Source organism: Heterodontus francisci, chromosome 16 (genome assembly GCF_036365525.1).
Source record: "Heterodontus francisci isolate sHetFra1 chromosome 16, sHetFra1.hap1, whole genome shotgun sequence".
Taxonomy (NCBI): Eukaryota; Metazoa; Chordata; class Chondrichthyes; order Heterodontiformes; family Heterodontidae; genus Heterodontus; species Heterodontus francisci.
This window is the reverse complement of record NC_090386.1, coordinates 80,489,174-80,503,621: the sequence shown is the minus strand read 5'-3', so window position 1 is coordinate 80,503,621 and position 14,448 is coordinate 80,489,174. Positions and strand designations below refer to the sequence as shown.

At 44.4% G+C, this 14,448-nt stretch overlaps 1 protein-coding gene across 2 annotated transcripts in view; it reads right to left on the bottom strand.

Moving 5' to 3' along the window:
* The window catches only part of lama5 (laminin, alpha 5), a 322,226-nt gene that overhangs the window by 221,907 nt on the left and 85,871 nt on the right, over positions 1-14,448 (bottom strand). For both annotated transcript variants that reach the window (XM_068048437.1, XM_068048438.1), the window contains exon 3: positions 11,707-11,824. In XM_068048437.1, the coding sequence (XP_067904538.1) occupies positions 11,707-11,824 (118 nt within the window). The remainder of the gene's footprint in view (positions 1-11,706; positions 11,825-14,448) is intronic.

The following is a 14,448-nucleotide window of genomic DNA, read 5'->3' as shown; positions in this document are numbered from 1 at the left end:
ACCTTCAGAGGGCTTAGTTTCAATGTAGTTATTTAGCTGCAATGTGCTTGTTGGATGGTATTGGAGAAGGGGCTTAAATGGTGCCGAATCCTAACACTGAACAGAATCAACCAACTTCTAATTTAATTACCAACATTGAGTCACAATTGAAATTATCATGATGTTTGCATAGATCTTTTTGTATTGAATTTGGTTAGTATTTTGACAAATAAGAGCAAAACTCCAGCCAAACAGGAGAAAAGAACAACATTTAGTACATTCCATGATATTTCAGTGTGCCAACACCAGGCTGATAAAGCTCCTGATGCAGAATGACAAATAGCAAAACCAATAACTTTTACAGATTTGATTAGCTGGGCCACCCATTTCCTTGGGGAGCTAATTCTCCTTCAACTAACTTCAAATATTTGGAATCCCACCCTGAAGGCCAGTTGTGCCCGTGCATTGTTACCTCAACATTTTATATCCACGCCAAGGTACTAGAGAAGTTAAATAAGGTTCCTTTTGTAAAGTCCTGTCCCTTATCTAGCACCAGAAAACAACGACTTATATCTGTTTAGCACCTTTAACATTGTCAACTGTCCCAAGACACTTACAGCAGCATTATCAAACAAAACATATTAGGGCATATTAAGAGATATTAGAGCAGATGACCAATAGCTTGGTAAAAAAAAGTAAGTTTAAGAAGCGTCTTGAACATATCCGAACAAATGCAACTCCAGCTTGACTTTGCATTACAGAATAGATTCTGGTGTAGTGGGGTAGTGGGGTGGGCCATGTGCAGGGTGTAGTTTTCAAAATAAACTAAACTGCTGGGCAGGAAAAAGGCAAAATCTGGCCAGTGGACAGTCTTAATTTTACTCTGCATTAAAGTCAATGGAGAGCTGGGGGTTGGCGTGGTGGGGAGGGGGGGAGGGGGGTGGCGGTGAGAGGAAGCAAGTGTAAAACAGCCGTCAAACCTGACGCCTCCCATTTCCCTCCTGGCTAGTTAGGTTAAATTTACCCCTTTAATACTGTAAGACTAGGGCATGTTTTTGATGCAGTGGTTAACAGTAATGCAAACAGTGTAAAGTAACCCTGCCCCAGGGACTACTTTCATGCTATTTTTACATTACAGCAATTCTGCAACATAGCTTGAAGCTGCCCTTGCTGCGCCGTTATTTGGTTTTTGTCTGGTGAGGCTGATTCTCACAGCACCAGAGCAACAAACAAACAAACAGCACTATGTTCAAGTGCTTGCAATTGTTTACAAGTAACAACTTTCAATGTTACTTCTGATCACCAGAGATTACATGATGACAGGGGAAGGACCATACAGGTTAACGACCAGGAAATCATCTTTTGACTGGCTGCAGTAACCAGCCACCTCTACCTTTGGTTCTATACTGTCTAAAACTATGCCTTGGTTGAAGGCTTCATAATATGAATGGTCAGCTGCTCTCTCTGCAGTCCCTCATTAATGTTAAAAATTCAAACTGTTAAATGAAAAACAAAAAACATTTACTTTAAAAATGTTTGTTCTTACTATTATTCAATTACAAACCATAAATTATGAAGTACAGAATCTACAGTCAAGCACTTAAATATCTGAACACAACAGGAGCAGAAGTAGGCCATTCGATCCCTCAAGCCTGTTTCACCATTTAATAAGATCACAGCTGATCCTCAACCTCAACTTCTCTTTCTGCCCCATCCAGATATCCCCCAATTCCCTTACTGACCAAACATCTATCAATCTCAGTCTTAAATATACTTCACAACTGAGCATCCACAGCTCTCTGGGGTATGGAATTCCAAAGATTCACAACCCTCTGAGCGATCTGTTTAGCACTTAAAACATCTGCCACACATCAACTTTGAACCTACTGAGCAATTTTATTAATAATTATTGATTTTGTGCACTTTTAATCTGCATGATCATAGCGATAAAAGGAAAAGACACATCTCTCTTCTCGCTTTCATCTCTATGCATCATCAGCATTAAAACAATTAAAAATGGATAATTCACAAGTGAAATGGTGAATGTTAGCAACTGCCAACTTCTTTGTCACATTAGTCTGTGCACTGAAGTGAAGAAAGCATTTAGTAAGCATATCTTGCTTTGATCAAGATTATTTTGACAGGAGAAATCCATACATGGGGTATATTAGCTCAAATCAGTTTTGTTCTTGAAGGGTTATTGCCACTCTTTCAGCAACAGGCAAGAGTAGCCTATGTGAAACTCCGTTTCCACAGCTGCCACAGAGACCAAAGACTTACACTGCAGCAGATGCAACATTCACTATGTTGTCAGCTGCTGAGACGTGGCTTTCATTGCGACATTTTACAAGACTATTAAACAAGGCAGCCAGTTATCCTGAATCATAAGCACAAAATGTGAAGTTACTATACTGGATAAATGATTAATTCGGGCAATTGGTTGATGCCAACTTGGTGTGGGGCCCACCCATGACAGAAGCAGCGAGAGAAGACTGATAGGCTGCTTCTCACTGAAGCATTCCACACTCAAGATCGTGTCACAGCTGTCTGTCCATCTTCTGGTGGCACATTAATAAAGCCCTGTTTGAAATCACAGCAACAAGTGCTAACATATGTTTTGTTTATCGTGGAAAATAGTCAGTAGTTTGGACCTAAACACTCCCCTAAAAAGACTGAAAATAAAAAGATTTTTTAATGTCTGCAGCACTTCATACAAGCAATCATCCTTTTTGTATGAAAGTAGACAGTGTGTGCCACTAGGTTATTACAGCATAGAAATCGGCTAACTTTTAATATATGCTTGTAGTTAGCAGCACTTCCAGAACTTGTATGACCTTATGAGCTGGGATGGATGAACTGGGTGCCAGACCTTCTTTAGAGTGGATGGTGTTTAATGAGCCACTAACTCTAGAGGTGCTACCCATTCCTCTGGAATCCTCTGCTCCTGGGTAAATTTACCTTCTCTGCTGATAGCTTTATCTAGACTAGCTGGCTTAAGTCTCACTTGTCTTGATCACAGGGAAACTTGTACATCAAAATGACATACTTACATCTGCCTGGTATCACACTATAATCTTAATTTCTTTTTCTGTTTCTAATTTTACAGTTAGGAAGAACTTCCACACCTCCCACAACAAATTGCTCATGCTTTACTTGCCCAAAGGTGGTGGTGGCGCAGCTCCATGAACGCCTACAGTCTGTGTGGTGTGGCACTGAAGGTGCATGTAGGCCAGACTTCCTTCCCTAGAGGACATATAGTGAACCACTTGGATTTTTAATGACAATCCAACAGCTTCACGGACACTTTTTATTTCCAGATTTTTTTTAAACCTGAGTTCAAATTCCCTAGTTTCTCAGCATTTTCCCACAAAGGGTCTGACTCTGGCCCAGATAAGGCAGGACCTCTTTATAATTCTTCTTAATGAGCCATCTCCAAAAGCCTGGGGTCTTGGTCTTCTATCTCTGGCAAAGGATGTTTTGTTTTGCCTTAATGGTTTAATTAACATTAACCTCTTCTTTCCCAACACTCATTCGACTACTGACTCCACTTTGAAGAAACATTAAAGATAATTCTTAGAACATCTCTCCTACAGAAGAAATGATAATAGTTTTGACCAGAAGTTCAATGAACCAATTCTTCAACAAAAAGCAGAGAGAGGGTCAGAGTTTAAGCATATCTCTCTCTCTCTCACTGTGGGCGAAATAATGACAGGCTGCACTGTTGTTTGACTCTGCAAATTTGGCACCGGTCAGTTCAGGGTTGCTGACTTGTGAAGTGAAGGTAGGTACATAGCAAGGGAACAACTGATATTGGTGGGGTGCAATAAGAAATCGATAAATCTCACTGTGAAAAAGGCAGTCACATATTGTGTGTGGAATTATACAGTTCGCCCCATCTCACCAGAGTGCTCATCAGTCCCCTTTCCAGAAGATAGGAGATGGGCAGGTGTGAGCTCACAGATTCCAGTACACGTAACAAGAGACCTTACTGTTCCTGACCCTGGGTCACACCACTGAATAACTAGATATTTGGGTGTAAAAGATATTCTCCAAATAGTGGACATGGGGTCCACTTAAGAAAGTAAGCGGTGATGCTGAACCCAAGGCAATATCTAGTGCAGACCTTAAGTTTTCACCAGGCACTTTCTGAATCACTGGCTTCACTTGCAAAATAGAATCATAGAAAGCTAAACTCAAAGAAAATCCATTCAGTCTATCGCGCTTGTGCTGTTGTAATCCCATTTCCTCCTTTTTTGTTAAACACTGAACATCATTCTTCTGAGTAATTACCTCATTCTCTCTTTAATGTGTGATAAACTGAGGCGGGGATTTTATCCGGGCGATGGGGGTCTCGATGTCCGGCAAAAGCGACTCCGAGAACCCCGCGTTGCCTCTTCTGTGGGAGGCTTGCCGAATCAAGTGCCAAATAGGCATTTAACTGGACAGCGACAGGCCTTCCACGGGATCAAGGACCCAGGCGACAGAAGTTCCACGGGATCAAGGACCCAGGCGACAGAAGTCCCACCCTCTGAGATCTGTCAAACAATCAGAGGCCGGCAGCTCTTTAACTGAGCAGCAGAGGCGGTGGTTGCTGCCGATGGAGCAGGCCCAGGAGCGGCACTGGACCCAGGCCACAGCTCGGTAAGGGCGATAGGGGTCTCGTGGGGTGGGGGTCGCCGGGGTGGGGTGTGGTGAAGGGGGAGGTCGGTAGCAAGGGCAGGGGATGGCTCTCAGTAGGTCCCCCCTTCCTGATGTCAGGTCGCTCGTTCAGGGACTAAGTGCCCTTTAATAAGGGACCCCCTGCGGGAGCTGGCAAGCAGCTGCCAGTTTTTGTTGCCGTGCTTCCCGTGCGGCGACAGGGGCGCCCACTGCTCGGCTAATTGCGGTGGCGGCTGGATGAGGCCCTTAATTGAGCATTAATTGCCCAGTTAATGGCCTCAATTGGTGGTGCGGCAGGAAGGCCGTTCACAGGCCTTCCCACCCCAGACATAATTTTGGCAAAAGCAGGAAGGTGGCAGGGTCTCCCCTGCTGCCATCCCACCTGATTATATGCTCTTCCTGCCTCCAAACCCACTGCAGAGGAGTGCATAAAATTCCGAGTGTCAATAGCCACTGTGGCAATACAATACATTCCACATTTTAATAGCTCTTTGTCCTTCGCATGATGTATCATAGCATCAACTGTATTACCACCTTAAATAAAACTAAAACTGTCAATGCCAAATATTGGAAGGAAAGATGATCAATGCTGGAAATACTTTGCAGATCAATCAGCATTTGAAAGAAAAAAAGATAGGGGAACATTCTCTCTCTTTCAGAAGGTCAGCATTTACTTGTTTTAGTTCAGATTTAAATATAGCATTTGGCAAACAGGAAAAAAAAAGCAATAGTGCCTGTACTCATGGAAGTGCAGATTTGTTGGAGGTGTTCAAAATCTTGAGGGATTTGGAAAGAGTAGATTGGGAGAAACTGTTCCCATTGGCTGGAGGATCCAGAACCGGAGATCATCGATTTAAAGTGACTGGCATAAGAAGCAACGGCAACATGAGGAAAAACCGTTCTATGCAGCGAATGGCTAAGATCTGGAATGCACTGCCTGAGAGTGTGTTGGAGGCAGATTCAATTGAGGCCTTTAAAAGAGAACTGGATAATTTTGTGAAGAGAGAAAAAAATTGCAGGGCTACGGGGAAAAGGCAGGGGATTGGGACTAGGTCAATTGCTCTTGTAGAGAGCTGGCATGGGCACGATGGGCCAAATGGTCTCCTTCTGTCCTAGAACCATTCTATGATAGAATCATAGAAATTTACAGCATGGATGGAGGCCATTCAGCCCATCATGTCAATACCGGCCAACAAGTGGCCATCCAGCCTACTCCCACTTTCCAGCTCATGCTCCATAGCTCAGTAGTTTACGGCACTTCAATGTTTCAGCTTCTAGCACCCGGTCAGGCAGTAAGTTCAAGATTCCCACCACCCTCTGAGGAAAAATGTCCCCTCAAATCCCTTCTAAACCTCCTACCACTTATTCTAAATCCATGCCTCCAGTTATGGACCCCTCAACCAAGGGGAATAGGGCCTTCCTATCCACTCTATCTAGACCCCTCAATTTTACACACTTCAATTTGATCTCCCCTCAGCCTCCTCTGTTCCAAAGAAAACAACCCTAGCCTATCTAATCTTTCCTCATAACTAAAATTCTCCAGTGCAGGTAACATCCTCCTAAATCACGGGCTGAATTTTACCCTTGGGCGGACGGGAATTCGCCACCGATGTGAAAGTTGGTGGTGAACCAGCTTCCGCCTAGCCTGGGGATCCGTCTCGTATTTTACGGATCCCCGGGCTTTAATTGTCCTGAGGCGGGACTTCCACCCACTTTAGGGAGGAGGTCCCGCCTCAGTGAGCTGCTGGCCAATCAGCGGGCCGGCAGCTCTTAGTCCCAGCAGCGCCACCGGGAGCAGTGGCCACTGTTAGGACTTCAGCCCAGCTGACGCTATGGACCCTGGAGAGTGAATGAGTTGGGCATGCCTCACCAGGGCGATCGGTCCTTCCCTGGTGAGGCTGGAGTGGCAGTTTGTGGGGGGGGGGTCTTGGGTTCCGTGGGTGGATTGGGAGGTGGGGGCGGCCCTCAATCGGGCACTCTGTGCCCGACTGCCATGCCCCCTCCCCGGGGTGCGGGAAGGCCGGCAGCTATTGCTGGGCGGCCTAAACATCCCCAGCATGCCCGCTTGCCATGGGTAAAATACCCTTGGAGGTGGGTGCGGGCCCTTAAGTGGCCGTTAAGTGGCCACTTAAGGGCCTTGATTGGCATTGGGCAGGCAGGCCATTCCCCCCCTCCCCCCACAACGCCCGACCGCCATAAAGTTGACCGGAGGCGGGAGCGGGGCGTGTAGGCCTCCCGGAGCCTCCCGCTCTATTTTACACTGCCCCCACGCCACCAACTGACCTGCTGGGGCGGCGTTAAATTTAGCACCTCCTTTTTACCCTCTCTAGTGCAATCAAATCTTTCCTATAACCCGGTGACAAGAACTCCATTTGTGACTTAACTAATGTTTTATACAGTTCTGGCATAACCTCCCTGCTCTTATACTCTTATATTCTGTGCCTCGGCTAATAAAGGCAAGTATCCCATATGCCTTCTTGACTACCTTATCTACCTGTCCAGCCACCTTCAGAGATCTGTGGACATGCACTCCAAGGTCCCTCTGTTCCTCTATACTTCTCAGTATACTATCATTTATCATGTGCTACCTTGCCTTGTTAGCCTTCCCCAAATGCATTACCTCACACTTCTTTGGATTGAATTCCATTTGCCACTCTTCCGCCCACTTGACTAGTCTCTCGATATCTTCCTGCAGTCTACAGCTTTCTTCCTCATTATCAACTACACGGCCCATCCTCCCTTAATTAAAATTCATTTAATTTAGTAAATCTGGACTAAAAAGCTAGTATCAGTAATGGTGACCATGAAACTACCAGATCATCATTAAAACCGATCTGGTTCACTCATATCCTTTAGGGAAGGCAATCTGCCATCTTTACCCAGTCTGGCCTGTATGTGACTCCAGACCCACAGCGATTGGCTGCCTCTCAACTGTCCTCTAAAACGGCCTCGCAAGCCACTCAGTTGTGTAGGGATTGGCAACAAATGCTGGTCCCACTGGCGACATGCACATGCCGTGAATGAATCAAAAAAAACAGCATAAATCCTGCAGTTGTTCAATTGCTCCTTTGCTTTTTGTAAATCTTGATTGCTCCTTGGCTACAATCCACTTTCCTCAAGTCCAATTGTGTACAATTGTTGTTGCTTCAGGCTGGCCTTTATAACCAGAGGCAGATTGGCCCTCAGCCTTTGCTACAACATGCCACTGCAACACTAATAATATAAAGAGCAAAATAAAATGTAACTAATTAGCATCAGTCATCTGCAAATTTCCGTTCCAACACTAATTACCTCTTGGCATTCAGGCACAAGGAAAGCAGCACAGGAATAACATGTGTCATGGGAGGGGGTGAAGAATTACCCTGATTACCATGCACAATGATGTAAAATGCATTCAAAAGGGAGTGTGATTGTTAGTGATTTCACTACACAGAGTAATGCTTCCCCAAAGGGCAGCAGCATATTACTTCTGACGTGTTTCACATGGAATGTATGTAGCTGAGGTGAGCAACAATACATGTTTAGATCTCATTAGCGTCAGTGATTGCAAATCCAGAACCCTGTCACCTCCCATGGGATTTGGGGGGTGTGGGACAAAAAAAACAAACTTATCTCAGAAAATGAGTGCAACAGTTAATAGCGTAATTTCCCACCATATTGAAAGCTTTTGTTTTTGATATGGGAAATATTTTTTGTCTCACATCGTGCAGTTAACGTTTGTACAAGCCAAAGTTTTACCAAATGATTGAAGATTTAACTGGTGATTGGCCGGCAGCTCCATTAGGTGGGACTTCCTGCCTCCATGAGGTGGAAGTCCTGCTCAAGACCAATTAAGGGCCTGTGGAGTGTAAAATCCAGTATGGATCCCCAGCCTGGTGGAGGCAGGCTCGCCACCGACTTTTTGGCTGGTAGACGGAGCCCCCACCACAACCCTCCGCTCCGCCCAACGAAAAATTCCGGCCTATAAAACAGCACACATCACAGTTTGACATGAACTCTCCCTCATTCCAGCCTCTGTTGCTCTCTCTCCTTTCCCAGCTATTTCTCTTTCTCTCCCTCGCTCCCGCCTGCCCTCCTCCAATTTGTATCTTCCCCAGATTTGTGGAGCTTCCAGGTGATTTTTTAATTGGTCCCTATGCCATCACCCTCACAACTGGCAATGAAACGGTATTTCTGAGGCCATACAATGGGGTTTGGTTGTAAGCACGACAGTTAGGGTACTGCCTCTGCTTGAACTACACATAGCAGGACAGTTTCTCCTGGTTCATTGGCAGCAGCACTCAGGAGAACAAATCACCCACTCTGGCTTGGAAACCCTATTGAACAATATCTAATAGATAGCTAATCATTATATTTCTGCAAGGCAGAATACAGAGAGGCCATCCCAATGATGGAAAACTGATCCAAAGTTAATGGGGAGGAAACTGCATAACACAGACACACCAGCATAAACTGGGCACAGAGAATAATCCACGTATGAATAGGTAGACAGAGGTCTGATTGAAACTGGGCCTTGGGCCTCCTTTAAATTAGACCAACATGCAGACGTGGGCTGCACATCCTCAGGCAGCTCGCCGATAACTTGGTCATTAATGTCCAGCCGATATGGCGCTGATAGCTGCCCTCAGGTACCTTGTGGGAAGGGTACTGTTGTGTTATTAGGCTCTCAACACAAATGTACCAAACACTCTGAGGATGAATGGTAAGTTGAACGAAGGGTTCTTTATTATAGAATTATAGAAGCGCTCTTTAATACACATGTTGACTATACCTGCTCCAACTACTATATAACATGTTAGATGGCAACACTTCCTGTGATGATGTCATGCACGGAAGGGGCCATGATGAAATAAACAATGAAATGGAAGAAATACGAATTTTACAAGTCAACTGCTAAACAAAATCACAAGAACATGAACACTTATACACAGTCAAAATGGAGTAGCAGACATGTGACCTCTCTTGTACTGGAAATCCTCAAACATGTCTGCAAAGATGAGGCTTGTTAACCTCATCTAAAATAGCTCTGGGGAGAACACCTTTGAAATAGAAAGGATTTATTGCATATTAATGGCTCTTATCAATACGAATGAATTAACAGAGGCTGCTGGAGACCATCTGGCTCATAGCCAGACCAAGATAAATAAGGTGTGAAGTAGCAACATCATAACAGAATGATGGTTGTCTCTTAAAATACCCTCTCAAATGGCCTAGCAAGCCACTCAGTTCAAGGACAATTAGGGATGGGCAATAAATGCTGGCCTAGCCAGCGTTGCCCACATCCCACAAATGAATAAAAAAAAATTCCCATTCAAACATCAAACAATGGCCATGGTTATCATAGCTTGTCCCATTGTGTGGTCGCAACAGGGGAGAGGGCCATGCATCTCCTAACAGAAACTAATGTGAGAGATTTTTACCTTAAAAACATAGCTCTCTGGAGAGACAGAGAGGAGAGATCAAGCCAACTCAGAAAGCCTGTGAGAAGGATCCACAGGCAAGAGAAGAACCCTGTTGACCAAGAACAGCCACCACAGCAGAGACATCACAAAGTGATTTTGAGACTAACCATCTGTGAAGGTAACAAACTACACACAACTAGAGCTCTACAATACTTCTGCAAGTTCAAGACTGCGAATAATCAGGCTGCAACTTTTTTTAAAAAAGACTTTCCTCCTGAGAAGACTCAATAATCTTCCGTAAACTTTGAACACTTACCTCACTTGGGACTTTAAACTACCTCTTACCCGTTGCTCTCTATCTATCTATTCTTGTGTATGTATGGGTGGGTGAATGTACGTGTGTGAGTGAGGTTGCAATCATTTCGGGATTTGTTTAAAAATAAAGTTATCTTTTTTTTAACCTACTAGAAAACCGGCCATTTGTCTGTTTATTTGAACCCAAAGACACTCAGGGACTAAAGCATCATTTTAACGAAACACGATTGTGGTCAGTTGGGAGGTGAACAGTGGGAACCACTCACACCCCTTACCACCTGTCTGTAACAATGTATTCTAAACTATTTCCATATTCAATGTTAACTAGTACTAAAGCAGTTAAAGCAGTATCATAACAGGTATGTTTGCTATCTCTCGCTGTGAGTATTCCTGGAGGCTTCATTACATGGATTACCACCTGCAGTCACCCTACCCTCATTGGTCATCCAACAAGTCCACTCTTGGGGCATAACCCCTTCCCACACCAATTAAAAAGTGAACCAACTCTTTGTTACCCTAATGAATAATTCTTGACTGTATCAGTCAAACAGTCGTTTTCCCATGCCCAATATTTTTCCTTAAGTAATAAACAAAAGCATTCAAAGGGAATGAAAAACTATAATTTTTTTTAAGTGCCTCTAATGACTTAACTCCAGGATTGCTCACAGCAGTGTCCAGGAGATTAATCTTTAATTCCTAGACACTCCAGGACTATCCTGAAGGGTTGCCAACCCTATGGGAGTGGGGTGGGATGGAGGTGGGGGTTGGTTGGGGGGAAAACAATCACACTCCTACTTTCCCTGCTTCCACAGGAAGGATTTCTAATATAAAAAAAATGTCTTATGGCTTACCATGTGCTGGCGGTCGTAAGGACCGCTGAAAAATCCTGAGCATCACAGGCCTGAGGCCTGCCTCACTCATTGCTGACTAATTTTCAACAGGTTCCTTCAACAGACGCTAGGCCGCTACTTTTCATATTCAAGGGGTCGACTGTTTTAGGTGCCCACATGGGATTCCTAACAAAATAAATGGATCCCACAAATTTAGTAGTAGCACAATGCCTGTGCAGATTGGCATGGCCACCCCACTGCTAAACTTTTATGCTTTGCACTTGTTTTATGCCAGAGAAATTTCTACCCAAAGTACATTATACAAAACAGAAACAAAGTCAATGGATACTGAACAAAGAGGCAGTGTGTGGGGCATTGCGTCTTATGAGCATATTACTTACTATTTACTGTGTGCTGGTTCATTCTTGCAGGATTTATTGGACGGATTGACTGTACCAGGTCTACTCAAACAGTGCAACTGATAACAAGGCTTTCACTACACTGTCTAGGATTATACTTACAGGCAAAATACTGCCAAGGGAGGTAGGTTTCTCCAAAGTCTGTAGATCGCTCAAGGACCCAAAGGTCTGGCCGTGGAGAATTTGCAAACTTGATGAGCACATAAGCCACATGGAAGAGCTGTGAAAGATAAGAATTTATTAATATATTTAGCATATACTCAGTATTGTCAAAAAACTGACTGCTATGTCAATTATGCTGTTACCAAGTCTATATGACTTGATTCGGGGTAATCTAGCTAAAACTGATGATCTTGTTCTGAACATGCACTGCAATTTCCCCACAGGATTTGGTTTGTTGCAGTTTATTCTTTTGCTAACTCATTTCCAGCCTCCATAGACTCAAGTAACATAACCTATTAAAGGCAAGTGCAAACCAAGTTGAAAATTTAAATACACTTAAACTGAGACAGTTCTACTACATTCTAGAAAACTGACAAACTTTTCTAATTGGAAGAACATTCATTTTTTCCCCCAATTGAAGTGAAAATCAGGCAGGCCCTAGAACGGACAGGTGATCTGCTGCACCAGACTGATAACCAGTTGGTAAAGATGAAAACCCATTACCTCTCACTCAAAGAGGTAGCCAAACAATGACACTCAATGTTCTGCACATTAGTTACAAGCCACTGTTCAGAACATGCACGACTCCACATGATCTAAGTGATCCTTAATGCTATTTCACTTTTCTATTGTCTTTTCCCGAAGGCAATGAGTTCAACTTGGCACCATTTCACAGTACCAACAACCCTTCTGTAACCTGTAAATGGCCATTCTTCTTGCGTCAGCCTAGACAGTGTCAATGGATTATTCAAACATGGGGTCAACTTTGTAGTGGAACCACATTGTGTTATTAGATGACAGCCACATCTGCAGACTTGATGACTGACAAAAAATTAGCAATGCACATTTACCTCATTTCTTTCCTAGCCAAAGGGCAACCAATTATTCTGTCCCCATAGTTTTCCCAGCAGAACTCAATTCAGGCAGCACAAACTAGATTTCCAGGAACTTTCTGCTCTGTTTAGCTCCATAACACACCCAGGCAGTGCACGGATCTTGAGCTACATGGGGGCCCAGATTCCTATTTTTTGATGAATATAGTTTGGAAAATCAGAGCTGCTGCTCCATTGTTCCCCTTCTCTATTTATTCCCTTCTCTCTGCTCACTTCAGGCCTGCCCTCTCTCTGTGGCTCTTTAGCCCCATTTCTCTGCTCCCCCTGGTTTATTCAGTCCATTCCAGCCTTTCTTCCTACACTGCCCTTTGGCTGCCTCTTCCTGCATCAGCTCTCTCTACACTCCAGTATGGGTCTCGCTGTCATAGAAATGTTCAGAGACAAGGGCCGGAATTTCACATTGAGGCGGAGGCCCCGCCCACTGGCTAAAAAGTCAGGGGAGAGCCTGCCTCCACCGGGCCTGGAAGCCATGCCGCAATTTTGCATGGCCGCGGCCCTTAATTGGCCACAGTCGGGACTTCCACCCCGCTGAGGCAAGAAGACCTGCCTCCAAGAGCTGCTGGCCAATCAGACGGCCGACAGCTCTTCAGTCCCAGCAGCTTCACCAGGATCGGTGGTGACTGTTGGGATTGCACCCAGCAAGAAGAGGAAAGGTGTATGTTGCCTTTCAGGTAAGCGGGGTTTGGGCCTCGCCAAGGACAATCAGCTGGGCCCGAGTGGGGTTGCAATGTTGGGCAGGGGGGGTAGTTTGGCATGGGCAGCCCATGCTGCTGGAGGAGGGGACCCCCTAGCCCGCAAGGTGGCTGCCAGACATTACTGGGTGGCCTCCTTAGGTGCTAACGTGCCAGTATCTTAGCAGCAGCAGTGAGAGGAGGCCTTTAAGTGGCAATTAATTGGCCATTTAAGGACCTCAATTGGCCTGGGATGGGTGGGCCATTTGCCACCTCAATCACTACTGGTAAAATAGCAGAGGTGGGTGTGGGGTGGGAGGGGGGGGTAGGCGACAGGAATGCGCCCCCCGCCTCCCACTCAATTTTACGCCCCCGTCTCCCAACCCGCTCCTGGCCAAGGAGCAGGGAGTTATTTCTGGAAAATGGAGTGCATTGGCGGAATAACCTTTTCTGTTAACTACCCCTTGGGAATAACTAACGATTTTTACGCTTCAAAATGAAATAACTCCTTACCAAAGGATATTATGACTTGACAAAAATAATTTACCTCTAAATTTTCAACTTCCTTCTCTATTCCCCTCTTGCACATAATGATAGAAAGGTACTTCAATCCGCATTCAATAGTGTTCGTTGCTCACTTTTAGTTTTTAAACAGCACTTATGTTTACTATTTTGCGATGTATTTTCACTCCTAGATCATTCTTTTTATGCCATTTTTTCTTTGCACTTTCTTCATTGTCTAGTCTGCCCTCTCTACAGAATTTGAATCTAGATTGTAATTTTTTGTTCCTTCAAGATGCTATTAGGTTAATATATTGCTATTTTAAACTTCTCTTCCCCTCTTCCGCTTTAAACCCTGCTATCTCACTGTTACTCCATATCTATTCCTCCACTCTAAGTCTACTCTTCATTTATACTTTTTTCAAAACCTGACCCTTTGTCCAGTCCTACATTCTATCTATGCTCTACTATACCCTCTACCACCCCAGATACTTACTACCACTCCAAATATTCACTGCCATTCTTCAAACTTTTCACTTAAAAGCATAGATGTTTACAGATCAGATGGACACCATTCGGTCCATCATAACTCTTTGCTGCCTCTTTGTTAGAGCAAT